Genomic DNA, 15,434 nt, shown 5'->3' with positions numbered 1-15,434 from the left:
AGATTGGTTCCAGCTTCCCATTTTCTGCTTGTCTTTTCTCTTGCGTTACATTAAATGGAAAGGTTTGGTTTTGGACAGACATCCTGGACTTGAATTGTGGATGCTGCAATTCATTGCCATTGCAACACCAAACACCCAGTTTTCTGAGATTTCATAGACTACTTTTTTTAAAGATAAGTTCTGTGCAATTTTTATCCTTTATTTTGATAGGAACAGTGGCTAAAGCGAGGAAAGAGGGATGACACGCAATATAGGGCCGCTGCAGCAAGGACTCACCCCATACATGGGCATGTTCTCCACCAACCGAGCCAGATACTGAATTAAGAGAAAAATCTGATTAATTAAAATAAGTTACTTGCTGCCCCAAACAGGGTGGGGTTGTTGGCTCCCACATGACCAAAGCATCAGTTTAGTTGACAGTCAGTGATACTTTCAGTACCACCTCCCCTCCTATAATTGTACACCATGAGGAAGACAGTCATTGACACTCGAAACCAAACATTTATTACATTCTGTTTATTCTGCAAATACCATCTGTAAAAATTATACATCGACCTTAAGTATGGAACTCTGGTAAAAGTTCACAGTTCTTTTACAGTCAAATTTCATAAGAAAGTCCCATAAAAACAAATGTACGTAGACGTCAGTGACGTAAAGAAGCACTTGATGCTACAACACAAACCATATTCCATTTAGTCTACTATATTGTGTCGCTTTTTTTTTGTTTAAACAACAGGGTGCTTGCCTTCTTTGGATGACAGAATTCCAGACATTTTCCCAAACTGGACAATTTAATGTCCTCTGTAACCAACTAGTATGTACAGATAAGAAATGTACAAAGAGATGTTAAAAAAAAAAAAAAGAGGAACAAAATGCTATGGACAGCCTAGCTAGCACATTTTAAGTGAGCAGCAAGCATGAAGTCAAAGTGTATGAGTGCACGAAAAAGTATGAAGATGACACAATAGAAAAAGAATTATTTGATTTACTTTAAGGCCTTGGCAAGCACCCTGTAGAAAAGAGCTGTGCAGGTTTTCGTACCCCCAAACAAACTATGAACAGTCACTAAACACTCTGTCGAACCGATCTGAGAGTTGCCTTGGTCGATAACTGTCCAAAAGCAACCCCTTCCCCTGATGAACATCATGGGGCTCAATCTTTATCACATTTCTCCCTTTGTTCTCTCTCCTCCCCTTCTTCCTCCAAATCTATCCTCTTATTCTTTTTTTTTTTTTTTCTTCCTTTCTCCCATCACAGCAGGCAGGCGGAACAAACACGGCAGAAAAATGCTGCCCCTCCCCTCCACCACATCCACTCCTGCACTTCGTTCTCTACTGGAAGTTCCTTCTGAATAGAAAATGGCGGACGGGAGGATACTGGAGAAGGCCTGTGTAGCGGGGGGGCGCGTGGGCCACAACGGGAGAAGGAGGCCGAGAGGATGGTGGGATGGGGGGGGGGGGGGTTAGTGGCTTTAGTGTCCATCTCACGTAGTGGTGGAGATCATGCCTACCTCTAAGGGTGTGAGCGAGAAGGAGAGGGAGGGATGGGTAAGGATGGTTTCCATCCAGTGATCCTGTTACAGTCAAACGCATCTGCCATCTTTTCATCAGACCGCTAACACAAAGACCACCTGCGTTTGAAACTCCTTCCTCAGACAAAAGGCCTCTTCAGTCGGTTCCTGTAGTAATTAAAAAAAGAAAAAAAAAAAAGAAGAAATTTAAAATCCATCACCTTCCTGAAAACAACGCCTATACTTTTTCTTTGTGATTACACGCAGTGCACTTGTATCCAACACGCCTCATTACTCATAATTACTCATTATCATTGCGTGTTTGCATCCCTATCACCATTTAACAACCGGTTTTCCCATCACAATCACAAATCTAATTAAAACTGAACAACTCATACTAAAGCCTAACTAGTTACCCAGATTTTATTTTACTTTACTTTATAACAGGTCTGGTTTAGAGCCGCAACAATCAGTCGATTAACCAATTGAACAAAAATTAATCTGCAACTATTCTGATGATCGATCTATCATAATTTTTGATGAAATCTGACAATTTCATGCTTTTCTTTGTCATGTGACAATAAATTGAATATCTTGAGGTTTTGGACTGTTGTATACTTATATTAATACTTTTTTCTTTATTTAATCAATCAATAATAACATAACTGTTAGTTGCATCTTAAGGTGACTTTATTACTTTATGTATCCAGTACAGACTACTCCAGACATGAAGATTACCTTCAGTAAGATTCACAGTCATGTCAGTGTTTGCCTCCTCTGCTTCTGTTGCGACACCACACACCGACTGCTCCATTTTCTCCTCCGTCCCTCCTCCTGGCTGTGGCTCCAGAGGAGAGGATCCTGTTGTTCGTGGCTCAGCTGCTGCGTCTGGTGCAGCTGGTCTTGGTTCTGCCGTGTGAGAAGCAGCAGCAGCAGCAGCAGCATGTTCCATTCGGGGCAAGGACGCCTTGGTGGAGAACCAATGTCGCACCAGGTCCGCTGTTAAACCACTAGCCTGAGCCAGCTCCTGCAACTGTGGATAAAGCATAATCAGTGTTAGCGTGCAGCTCCACGTTAAAAGACGGGCACTGCACGAGGTATGGCCTGTTGGACAAATTTGAAAGACCTTGCTAAAGTCAGTCTATGTAACTTTTGCCCGAACAGCGGGCAATGTGACCACAACTGACAATTACAGGATAGTGGTGAATGCTGAAAACATGGTGTAACAATAACATTTACTAACATTTTACTAACATTAGCTACCATTAGCCACCATAATAATTAAAATGGAAACAAAGCTAGCTATAGCATTCTAATGCTGGTATTTCATATCTCGTGTAGTCAGCTATCCTATTAGGGATTTTAATATGTACATACACGCACATTTACACCTTTCTATATAACACTCCCGATGGATCCAGCACAATAGTATAATAAAAGACTACGTGTAATAATATTTAAACTAATATCTATACTTTAATACTTAACCTGCTTACTCTACAACCACAAAGTTGAATTTCATGCATCAAATCTAGCAATAAAGAAATAATGTGGCCAAAATCTAATCATGCATACCTGACAGAGACACTTCAGATGCATTAGGCAAAGTCAATAAATGGTAAGAATGTTAATACTAATAAGAAATAATAAAATTAATAAAATCAAACCATCAAACACAAGGAAATTACATTGCTAAGCCCTAGAGTATCAGCTGTTTCTCTAGTGTTAATTAAACACAGCTTGCTAAACATGTCCATGGGAGAGGTGCAAGCAGACAAATCATTTCCCTACAGAGAATAATCTGAGAAAATCTATTTACAGTTAAAAAAAAAAAAGAAAAAAAAAGAAAGAAAAAAGAGTCATCTGCCCACTACTTTGTTAGTGAATATATTTTTTTTTACAATTTCTATTTACTACCATTTTCAACTGTCATACTTCACATTAGATGCTCACACTGTATGTTTGTAGTATTCTACTTTTGGTTTATCTATACCACACATCTGTTTTGCACTTTCAGCTGTGACACTTGAATTTCTCCCGAGTGGGGTCAATTAAGTTGGTCTTATCTTACCTAGATACCCCTGTCATATGCAGTGGAAGGAAAATAAACGTCAAATGTGACCCAGTGAGAAGAAAAATAAAGACAACTGAAGGTCTCCTCAGTAGAAAAATCTAAATATTTTTCTGTGTTTCTGATGTACAAAACTCAACAAAGGTGGCACACAGAGTGCACAAGAGTGAACATAAGAGCAGCTGTAATAAAAAAATCAAATCAAATATTTTCACTGTTTGCAACCAAGGTGTCCATTATGCTGCATCTCTTGAAATTTGTAAGATACAGCATTCACACCCAATGACATCATTTGATGATGTAGTGTGAGGACTTAATCATTTGATGTGATACTCAGGTGACTTATGTCTTTGCAGTCAAAGATTGACATTGATATGCAATCAGAAAGTGAAAAAAAAATGACTTGGCTATACAGTCATTTGCATGTAAGCTCCCAAAATAGCTTATAACTGAACTGGTTTCAAAGCGGTTAAAAATATGTAACTCTCGAAATCTATAAAAAGTACAGTGTCAACAAGAGATGCTTTCTGCAGCGACTTGTTTCTTGGATATGAGTACATTTTCCCCTACAGAGCAGTTTGCTCACGTGAACATAACTGTGTATTAAGACTCCAGTCATATCTTTTAATATAGCAGCACAGATGTATCATCTGCTTCTCAGGTTTCAGTTGTATAAAAATAAAAATAAAAATAGTCAAAACACTACTAGTTGTCAATACCTGTGACTCCTCCAGACTGCCATGGATGTCGAGGTGGGCCTGCAGGATCTCTGCGTTCCCCTTCTGGAGGTCCTCTTCCAGAGCCATGTTCTGGTAAGCCTCTAGCCACTTCAGCTGGCTGTTCTTCTGCATATAACGGCAGTCCCCAAACCAGCGCACTACCTCAGGCCTGGGCAGTCCAGTAGCTGAGATCAGTTCATCATACTGAGTAGCGCTGGGCCACTGGGTACGCACATAGACTTGTTTGAGCATTTGCAGCTGCTCCGCTGTCTTCTTACCTCGGATGGTTGTGGGTTTGGGGGAGTGGGATGGTTTGGGTGTCGGGGTGGAGGACTGGGATGGTTTGGGTGTCGGGGTGGAGGACTGGGATGGTTTGGGGGTGTAGGATGGGGAGGATGCAGGTGTGCTGCTGGATTGAAGCTGTAAAGTGGGGCTATCCAACCCTTCACCCTCTGCTTTGCCATTGGCCTCCGTCACCTTCAGCATCTTCAGATTTATTTTAATAGGGTTGACTTTCAGCTCTCCTGAGCCGTCCTCTTTCTGTCTCTCCTCCCCGTCAGCGTCTGTCTCCAACTCCTCATCTCTCAACGCCCGCTCCGCCTCCTCTTTCTTTTTCTCAGCCGCCACTCTCTTCCTCCGCTCAGCGAACCAACCATGGATCTCCCTTCTGGTCATCTTGGTCTCAGATCGCAGTCTGTCCACTTCCTCTCCTGATGGGTCAGGGTCCTGGGAAAAACTGTTCTCTAGAGCCTTTAACTAAACATAATACAGGAAAGGATGAGGTCAAAAAATCTGGAAGAACCGAGCAGAACTAAATGGATGACTTGATCAATTGATTGGTTCTACAAGAAAATGGATCACAATAATTATCAAGTTAAAATGCCAAACATTCTCTGGTTCCAGCTTCTCAAATGTAAGGATTTAAACTATTAATTGATTAAAAGAGTACAGAGTAATGCAGTAGTACTCCCCAATACCTGTAAATGGAGTTAATGTGAAAATAAAAATGTGGGGGAAAAATGGTAGACTTCCCCTTTAATTGAAATTGAAATTATTGTCTGTTTTTTAACAGAGCACTGAAAAGATTTTGTCAACCTAAATAACCTATTCAACATTTTATGCCCATAGCTTATGGCACACCGTGGGCAGAGTCTCACCTGATGAGGTTCTCTCTCCTTGTAGCGGATAGCTGTAAAATCAGGAGATGGTCTGAGGAGTCGGCGGGAAGGTGTGGTGGGAGAGGTGGGAGTCTGGGATGCAGTTGGACTCAGGGGTGCAGAACTGTGCTGGGGTGTTTTTGCGCCAGAGCTGCTGCTGCTTTCAGACAGATCAACAGGGTTGGCACTGCCAGCGGCGCCACCTCCTGGCATACTTGAATCACTCCCTGCTCCTGCTGCAGTGCCAGACTTATTCTGTCCACCTGTGCTGGAGCGTGTACCTTTGAGCTGGCGGAAGTGGTAGCGTCGGTCGCTGAACCACTTGCGGACTTCTCGTACTGTGAGCCCTGTCAGAGCAATGAGGCGGTCCACCTCCTCCTGGTCGGGAAACTGGCTGACCTGAAAGCTGTCCTTCAGAGCGTTGAGCTGTTCCTGAGACTTCTTGCCCTTGTAAAAGCTGGGGTCCAGGAATGCATTGACAGGTGTCCGAGAGCTTGGTGTGCTGCTTGGAGGAGCTGCGGGAGAGGGGGAAGAAGACTTTGAGGCAGGGGAAGACGCCTCCTCCATTTTGACGTTTGGAGAGTCACTGGGGCCGGGGTCGATGTCATCTGCGCCTGTGCTTTTGTTGCTGCTACCGTTGGTATCTTTGTTTTTCTGTCCATCGCTGCTTGTTTTGCTGTTACTGTTATTAGATTTGCTGTCTGTGGTGTTTTTGGTTTCTGTGGTTACTGTGTTCACACTCTGCACGGTGCTGCTGGCTTTGCTGATATCAGTGTTCTTAGCATTTATATGGCTAGTAACATTACTATTGCTCTTGTCATTGCAGTCTGTGTTAGCACGGCTGACTTTCCCATTGACACCGCTCACCTTAGCATTACTATGATTACTGTTTCCTATACTAAGATTGATGACACTAGCTTGACTGCTAGTAATAATACTGCTAACGCCCCCTCCCCTACTACTATTACTGCTGCTGATGATGTTGCTCCCAGTACTGCTACTGCCGACTGTTCCCACCACCATACTGATGCCTTTGTCTGCCACCAGGGCTGCAGCTGGTCGGGCCTGCATCATGGGGCGGGCTGCTGCCTGGGGCTTAGGCGTGACCGCCAGGGCCACAGGAGCACTGCTAACCTGTATACCGTTTGCCATTACAGGCTGCGTAACAATTACCCCGCCCTGGCTAACAAGAGAGCCCTGCAGGATGTGAGGGATCCCAGTAGCCCCCAGTGAGGCGGGCAGGACTGTGATTGTGTGTTGGGCCGGGCTACGGTGACTCTGGGCCTGGTTCTGCGAGCTTGAGGGTGCAGTCTGGATGATGGTGTTGAACATCTTCCTCCTGGCCTCCTCGATCTCCTCAGGGGACCAGCTGATGCCTTGTTTAAGTCTCTGGGCCGTGAACCAGATCTTGATCTGCTCTTCAGGGAACTTTGTGACCACAGTCAGGTAGCAGAGCTCCGCCTTTGTGGGGTACGGGAACTTACTAAAGGAGGTCTTCAAGAAGGAGGATGAGTCCATGGAGGCACTGTAGGTAGGGATGCTGCTCAAAGGAATCATCACCTGGGAGGGAAAACATTATAGGTTATTTGATATCAGATTAACTTCACAACATTGGGACGCAAAAAATAAACCAAAACACTTACCTTGGGGAGGTTTTTGGAGGAAGAAGGTGAGGAACTGGAGGAGAAATTTGAGGAGGCTGTAATTGGTGCAGATTGATGAAGGCTTCTGTTCTGAACCACAGAGACCACCTATAGGAAATTCATTTAAAACAATCTCAATTAACTAGTCAAATCCAAATAGACTTTTATAAAATAGCCAAACCAAGAGACAGAAAGAACTTCCAACTACCTGTGTGATGGGAGTCTTGAGCATTGGTAATGCTCCAGACCCGTTGACAATCTGGATTGCAGAGGGCAGAGTGACCTTTGTTGTTCCATTGTGCACAATTGTGGGTACATGGGTGACTGTCACTGCAGCAGTCTCTTTTCTCTCAGTCTCTCTGGAGGCAGAGATGGAGTGCGGGTCTGATGAAGGCTCGTCTGGGACTGTGTGAGACACCACTATTCGTTTATGTTCTGATTTGCCCTTCAGCATCCTCATAATTGGGGTTTTGGTGATAGAAATCTCGCTATCCTTCCCAGTCTCTGCCGCAGTCACCAGATTCTGCTCCACCACTACTCTCCTGTCCCTCTTTCTCAGCTGCAGGGTTGTGTTCAGTGTGCTGGGGTGAACCCTGGCATTATGCAGGGCCAGCCCCTCAAACTTGGGCGCAGAAACCCCACAGCTCACACAAAAGAAACTGGGGTCCGCACGGAAGTCTGGGTGCCCGGAGTACACATGATCCAAGAACAAGTTGAGGTCATGCGTTTCAAAGTTACAAGGCTTACAGGTGTAAGTGCCAGCACCGTCTTTGACGGCCTCGCCCACTTCTGCTTTGGAAGACTCTCCTGGGTCGAGGGGGCTATATCTGCCTCCACCAGAAATCCTGGATTGACGGAGAAGAACAGGAGAGTCCCGTTCAAACTCCTCTGCTGGGCATATGATCTTGCTGGGAATCATACAAGGAATAGTAGACTTTCTTTTGCTGGCCATGGTGTGACCGCAGGGTAGGGAGGGTTGGAAGAATAGCAGAGAATGGGGTGCAAGGGAGAATATGGGTTGTTTCTGGTTGACTATAGACCAGGAATGGGGGAAGGAGGACAGTTGGACATGTCCACAGGTCCACTTGTAGTTCTCACTGCAATTTTGAGGGAAAACCTGAAAATGAGTGAGGGTAACACATTTTAGTCACTCATAAAATACAGTACACCTGTAATGTGTTGAACAAGTTTGGTTAGTGGCATACAGTGTTTATTTCAAGAACAAATGAGGGAAGAGATGGGAGAGGTAGAAAAGACTGCGAGGAGAAGAAATGAGATGGGATATCTTACGCTACTCAGTACAAGCCAGTTTCCTCTCAGCTGGATGAAAATCATGCACGGCCAGATGTTTCCAGGTAAAATATCAACAGCATGGGTAATAATAAGGCTTTGTGAAAAGATTCAGCTGAACCTTTTAAAAATGTGACATGTGAGTCTTCTCCTCAACTCACATGGCCCATGAAACCAACGCTATCTCTTTTATGAGGGCATTCACACAGTCTCAGTCTGCTTCTTCACTGAAGGCTTTTTGGGAGAGCTCCTGTCCTACCCCCCCTTCTTTCCCCTCCCCCACACAACTCTGTCTCACTTCCCCTCATTCAGACACACCCCCACAGAGAGAGCACAGTCTGTATTTTTTATTTTTTTTAATCCAGGGCCTCTGTAGCTTCAACGAACACCTATGTAAAGATTGCCACAGAAATAATCACTCGTGAATGTGTTGCTTAAGATAGGGTCTACTTGACAATTGTGCAAGTGGGTGGTTCAACAGATGTTCCTTGGAAAAATGGCGTTCTTGCCCAACAATAGTACAGATGGTACAGACAGAGAGACGCAGACCTGCATAAGAATGTGAATCTACAAATGTTCACTTCACCTCTAGATCCCTTGTCACCATAGAAAATGGCGACGCTTCCTGTGTAGGAGTCCTTCCTCCGCTCCCTCCCTCTGAAAGAGAGGTAGTGATGCAGTATTGGAGGACAGCTCTAGGGCAATTACCCTCCCAGCCGCTCTGCACTGACATGACACCTCACGCACAGAGCAGCAAAAAGTTCAACAGCTCAAAGAAGTTTAACAGGAAAACCCTAAAACCCCTCCCTATGCAAAGAGCCAAACAAACCCAAACCAAATGCGGCTTTTCTGGTAGGCAACTCAAATCTAAAATAATCTTACCCTTCCTCTGCACAGAGCAGAGCAGTCCCATACAAAAGTTAAACTTGACTGGGACTAGTTTCAGACTAAGTATAACATCTTTATGTCCGATGCTGCTGCAGCACCACCATCTGTCCACGTCATCATACAATAAACCAGCTCGTCTCAAATCTAATGTAACTTGTTCAATGACATATGCGCTCTTCCTCACACACACACACACACACACACACAGCCTTGCTTTGCACCAGAGAGGTCATGGTACATTAGCTGAAATCCCAGTTAACCTTCACAGGACTAGGGTGTGATAGATGCCCTTTCACACACTAACTGAGCAAAGGTATACATAGATCACTTTCCTGCATTCAAAAGCCTACAACATTAGTTTCAGTTTGAGCCAATATAAGACTTTTAGGAACTTAATGAGCAGTGTATCTAAAGTCTAAATGTCTAGTTAACTTTTCTGCTTTAAAAAAAAAATAAAAAAAACAACATTAATAATCAACAACAGTTAGATACTTTATGGGATGTTTTTCACCACTGAGAGAAGGTTACCCCTATTTTTCAGCTCAGAGTGTGAGGGGTTAACAGGCAAATAAATTTTTGCTACTGTGGAGGGTTACGCGATGCCCCTTGTTCCCCCACGCAGCCCACAAAGAGTGTAACTGCCCTCAGCTCGGGATGTTGTGCACCCTTCCTACTCCCCTGTCATTCAATTCTGCATCAGTGGGCACCACTCTGCCAAGGCAGGCTGGTCACATGACCAACACAAAGGCTTATGGGTGGGCAGTCTCAACCATCCATCACGTGGTTCTGTTGGGTGTGGGTGGGCAGGCGAGAGGAGAGGGAGAGGATGTTGGGGGATGGGCAGTCAATTTGGGGTTAGGAGGCGAAGGAAGAAGGGGTGTTAACAGTCGTGAAGGAAGCACTGAGGTGTTTCAGTGAGGAATTTTCCTCGGATACCCCCCTCCGACCTACCAACACCCCTCCACTCTGCTAACCCCCGCTCTTCAACGCCCCCTTCTTGCTCCAAACTACAATCACACAGTCCTCCCGCCCTCCTCCCTCCCGCCCTCCTCACTGCACTGCAAAGCCTGGAATGTTCCAACCCAAGCTCTTCAGCCAGGGGACACAACCTGAAGTTCAGCTTCAGTGTCCGTGTGTGCCCACACATATATGTCAGCGCCTCACGCAAAATGATAACACAAACAAAAACAACACTTAAGGTGCCACAAAGTAAAAAAACAAATCCCATTTGCCCATATCAACATGCTTTGACACTAACAGGCAGCGCTACAATGCCGACAAAGTTCACATCACACACTGATAGCAACTATGTGAACAACAAAAGTTGTGGCGAGTAACCAGCAGAGACCAACGGGCCACAGGCCTCATACAGGTGACGACTGAAACAATGCACAACACAAGCTGAGCTATTATCGGCGAGGTGCAATTGGCAGCTCATGTCTCAGCAGCGCCAGGCTCACACGGGTTCAGTTGACTCACTGGTATGAGTGCGTCGGCCAGTTACTTTAATTTGAATGTTGCACATACGTTGTCTGACCACGAGCTGATGGCAGGCTTGTGTCAGTTATATGTGTTACCATTTGCATGTGTGGGTTTCCTGTGTGATTGAGAGAGGAGAGAAGGAAGGTGGGGTGGGCGCATGTGTGCTCGCGTTTGTGTGTGTGAGTGTATGTGGCGTGCGGGGGTGGCTGCCTGCATGCCTGTGTGTGAGGCTTGTTTACTGAGGTAGTGAGGCTGCCATTTCTTTTCCCTGTGTGTGAGAGTCAGAGATCTCCCACAAACACATAAAGACAATGTTTTTGTCCTCCTCGGTTCATAACCTATATTATCTACGCCTCGTCAATGGCTCAGAACAGCGTGACCTCCTTTCATCCCTTGGCCTGACTCTTGTCTAGGCCCGGGCTATATCCTCTGAGTACAGGCCAATAATAGCGCTCACACACACTAGAACTCCTACAGCCTGGCCGCATAGCGTAGCTGCATGCTAACTGAACTACTCCTCTCCTCACCTAGCTGAGAATAGGTGTAACGTTAGTATGTGTGTGTGTAACAAATGCTCTCTTTAGTAAGACTAGGTGAATAGGTGTACAACAGAGACAGCCCTTTAATTGTTAGCTCCATTTCTTGCTTCCTCGTGTCTTTTTTCCCCTCCCTCTTCACCACCCCTGCACCCTCTGCTTCCCCTCCCTCCGTTCCTTCTTCTCCTCCCTCTCTGAGCAAGTTTGGCCCTGGGAGACAGGTCGCCAGCGCCACTGGTGTGTTACTGTCCCCATGGCAACCACCTCCTACCCCTCTCTCTCTCCCCCACCAGCTCATTTCTCTAAAGCACATGCATGTGGGTAAACACACACACACACACACACGTGTACACACACGTACACACACACACACATCTCTTATGCCATCCAGTCCCTGGCTCTAGCGGGGCTTGTTTGTTCCACACACCCCTGAGAGTGGTATTTGGAGAGTCCCTGCCCTGCTCCTATTTCAGTGCCTCCCTCACGCGGTGTTGATGTCTCCCAGCTAGGTGTGGTCGCCAAGGCACGCTATTGGCCAGAGCTGATGCCGTCTCTTCCTGTTAACTCCGTGCCTGAGTCCCTGTCCAGAAATCTGCCTGTGCTACTGCCCTGTCCCTTGCAGTCTGTTGCTCTCGCATGGGGCCCCCCGTGTACTCACTGTAGGCAACGCAAGGCACAGATAACATAAACAGGGCCAAAAATCTGGCTGTGTCTTTTAAAGAGGACTGAACAACCACCTCAATCCTCAAGTGCGCCATCTTCGAGTCTCTTTTCCAAAAACACAAACCCCTCGCTTTTTTCTCTTCTGTACCAAAACAGAACTCCTTCGCCATCTTTTCCTTCTCTCCTAAAACACAAACGCCTTGCCAGTTACTTTATTTACTCCCACCTTAAACAGGCATGGCTCCAACTAACCTCCTCCTGTCAATCAACTCCAGGGTTTCACTCTGCTGACAAACACAAGGCTCACCACTCCAAACGCTTACATGTTGTGCACGCCTGAACTTCTGTCCACAATCATTTCAGTCCATGCACAATAGTGGCAACAATAAGGAAACCTCAATGACAGTGTTCCTACAGCGTCACTCCATCTGCTACTGAGTCCCATTTGGGCTGCTCTCAGGTCAGGGAGCGGATGGCTGCGTGGGTTTGCAAACGCCTGCATTGCTGTGGCCACTGGCAGTGCATGCGTTTAAACTGGGTTGCTGAGAGGGGAGGGAGAGAAAAATGGCGGAGCACCAGGCTCTGTGCTGTCCAACCTAAAATGGCTGACATCACAAGCTGTTAACCAGCCAAGCAGAGCAAGAGGCTGCTACTGCTGCTGACCAAAACCCGCTCGCTCCGGACATGTGAGTGGATCACACTGCTCTCCCCAAAGATTGTGAAAAGGCTCTTGAGTAAACAGCTGACACTGTTTTTGTGGTCATACTTGGTAGGGATCTGGAAGTAAACTGTCACTATACATGGGTCAACACACATACAGGAGAAGAAACCCATTGATGAAAAGTGCTGGAGGACCGACAACACAAAGTCGTCGTCACCTGATCATTCGGTGCTTAAAAAAAAACAAAAACAAAGGTAAAACGAACAAAAAAAGATTCTCAAGATGGGAAATGAACAAAAGTGCACGCAGCAAATAGGATTTCAATAAGTATTATACTGATAAATCATACGAAGCAACTCAACCTGTGTCAGCTGCAAGCCTAAAACTGAGGGAAAGAAAGGGTGAGGGAGAAAGAGGGGTGGGAGGTGGTGGTGGTGGGGGGGTGTACTTGAGACTATGGAGTGAGCTGTACAGCCACTGAGCTCAAGCATCACCACAGCAACACAATGCAATGCAGCAAGAAGAGGCATAACAATAATAAAAACAATAACAAACTTTACAGCTGTTAGGAACAACTAAGATTGACAATTCCTCACACCCATGAAAAACTCCCACATAGCCAAATTGAGTGTTTTAATCATTAACAATAGCACGGAAACTGGCCTTTTTCAAATAGTAAAAAGGTGTCTATGGGTGATTAATGGAGAGCTGGGTTAAGCTGAGAGTCTGTGCCTGGGACTCACGTGGACATCAGATACAAACTAGCTGTCTGGGAAAGCTTTGCTTTAATCCCTGGAGTCACACACTCATGACAACACTTACATGAGAAATAACCCAGGCAACAGCTTGCAAAGTCATCACTGACTGTTTGGCAACATAGAAAATAAAGAGTGAACTCTGCTTATTAGCCTACTTTATGAAAAGTGTGAGAGCATTGGTTTTACACCAAAGTCTGTCAACATAAACATTGTAAAAATATAAAATAAGAGATACAGGCCTAATAACAAAATCTCGTAGATTAACCACGGTACATGACTTGTACAGTTTTTATCGGTCAGCAGTGAAAGACAGGAGATCAAAGTGATGTCTAACTTCTTCATTCATTGCACAGACTTTGAATTTGGGACATTGGGGAGCAGCTTACTCGAAAATATTACATGTCTGACTTTAATATCAACCGACCACATTTAATTACTACTAATATGACAACCGTGTTTCTAAAAAAAAATGTAAGCGAATAGCGGTATTTTGCGAAACAGGCAGAGTGGCTGGGCTGTAACGTTAGTCCCTGAGCGCAGCGGCGTCAAACATTTCCGAAAATGATGCGTGTTCATCTTCCGCTCAAGTTAGGCGGAGTGAACCTCAACTTAATAGGCTTGTCCGCATTGTAGGTTATAAACATCGCAACCAATTCAGAGTGGAGGAAAAGGCAAGCCCCCAGCCCCAAAAAACTACTCTCTCTCCCCCCGTTGGCTGTCGCCATTTTAAGCAGGCGACATGCAGCTGGCCAGCACTGCTGAGCCAAAGCGCAGCCCGCAAAGGTAAGGCTTCACAATAGCTCACACAAGTTTGGGAAAGGTGAAACACTTGTATAAATGTGTATTATAAAACCACACTCACCTCGCTGGGTCGGAGCTCAGTGTATGCAGCGCAGGATTTTTTTAAAAGTTTGCAGTGATATGGGCTCAGTGAAGCCCGTAACTGACGGGAGGTCTGGGCTTCACTGATGGCAACTTATAGGTGTAAGCCGGTGTAAGCCCCCTCTGTCCATCGGCTGGTGATAAACGTGACACTGAAGCCAGACCGGTCCCTACAGCGGCCCCCCTTTTTTGCGCTTGTTTATTTCGAGTGGCTCTCACTGTTAGAGCAGGCAGTGGAGGGGAGGAAAATACGACGGACGTACCGAGGGAAGAGACGGACACGTGACGCAGACGTCATTGACGGTGGAGTTGGCGTGAGCGCTCGAGCTCCGCCGTGCAGGAGAGAGCAGAAGTGAGTCAGACATCCCGTCGCGAATTTGACCCACTAAATACAGAGGTGTGTGTGTGTGTGTGTGTGTGGGGGGGGGGGGGTGTCGTGGTCAAGGTTTAAAAAGAAGACAAAAGCTTCCCCAGTCCCGGTGAAACAGAACGTTACAGCCATTCACACCTGTCCCCCCCTCCCAGGTGACCTCTCTTAAAGAGATAGTACAAACAGTAGGCCTATGTCAAAAGTTTATATCCCATCCAACCCCCGGCCACTGCCAAACACCCAAACGGGTAACCTACTATACATAAGGACAGCTCATAACCCTATGATCATATGAAAAAATATTTTTAAAATAACTGGTCATTCACTTGTTCAGTTTGTAATGAACCTTGCTGTTTTTTCCTTGTTGCCTCCAGGTTCCATCTTTCAGTATTCATGTACTGAAAAAGCCTACTACTCCAGTTCAGATTTTCTGTGTGTCAGCTTAATTTAATGGAACACAACTTTCATTTGACAAATGAGCAATGTGACCACATGATCTAAACTAAAGAAATAAAGGCACTGAAGCCAGATTTCGACTCATGGCCACTCTAATAGATAGGGCCACAGGATTATGTAAGAATACAGTATCCAGTTGATATTCTAATTGAGTGGTGCAAATTTGCAAGAAATCAAATCAAACCGAAAACCAGCTGACACACAGTGAACCTGGGGCTCTTTTGGGGCCCCAGAGCACTGATTGAAAACCTCGGACATTGGAGGAGCTTCTTCAGTTCTGAAGAACTAAATTAAAGGAACATCTTAGAATCAACTGTGGGCCTTCTACAAAAGATATGGAAATAAAAA

At 45.4% G+C, this 15,434-nt stretch overlaps 1 protein-coding gene across 1 annotated transcript; it reads right to left on the bottom strand.

The window, feature by feature from the left end:
• Positions 1-501: 501 nt before the first annotated feature.
• zhx3 (zinc fingers and homeoboxes 3) lies at positions 502-14,604 on the bottom strand. The gene is made up of 7 exons (XM_038722433.1): positions 14,241-14,604; positions 7,309-8,217; positions 7,101-7,208; positions 5,458-7,017; positions 4,301-5,056; positions 2,249-2,543; positions 502-1,678 (listed from the first exon to the last, which is right to left on the bottom strand). The coding sequence occupies exons 2-7, from the start codon at positions 8,050-8,052 to the stop codon at positions 1,668-1,670; spliced, it is 3,474 nt and encodes a 1,157-aa protein (XP_038578361.1). The 5' UTR covers positions 8,053-8,217; positions 14,241-14,604; the 3' UTR covers positions 502-1,667.
• Between the last annotated feature and the right edge of the window lie 830 nt (positions 14,605-15,434).

Source organism: Micropterus salmoides, unplaced genomic scaffold (assembly GCF_014851395.1).
Source record: "Micropterus salmoides isolate LMB-PRFRI ecotype aquatic unplaced genomic scaffold, ASM1485139v1 Ms_hic_scaffold_16, whole genome shotgun sequence".
Taxonomy (NCBI): Eukaryota; Metazoa; Chordata; class Actinopteri; order Centrarchiformes; family Centrarchidae; genus Micropterus; species Micropterus salmoides.
The sequence above is the reverse complement of the archived record's forward strand: the minus strand, read 5'-3'. Positions and strand labels throughout refer to the sequence as shown.

Coding starts and splice junctions, on each gene's coding strand:
- zhx3 (XM_038722433.1), bottom strand. CDS start 8,052: ATGGCCAGCAAAAGAAAGTCTACTATTCCTTGTATGATTCCCAGCAAG. Junction 7,209..7,308: donor TCAAGACTCCCATCACACAG/GTAGTTGGAAGT, acceptor AATTTCCTATAG/GTGGTCTCTGTGGTTCAGAA. Junction 5,057..5,457: donor AGGAGAGAGAACCTCATCAG/GTGAGACTCTGC, acceptor TATTATGTTTAG/TTAAAGGCTCTAGAGAACAG.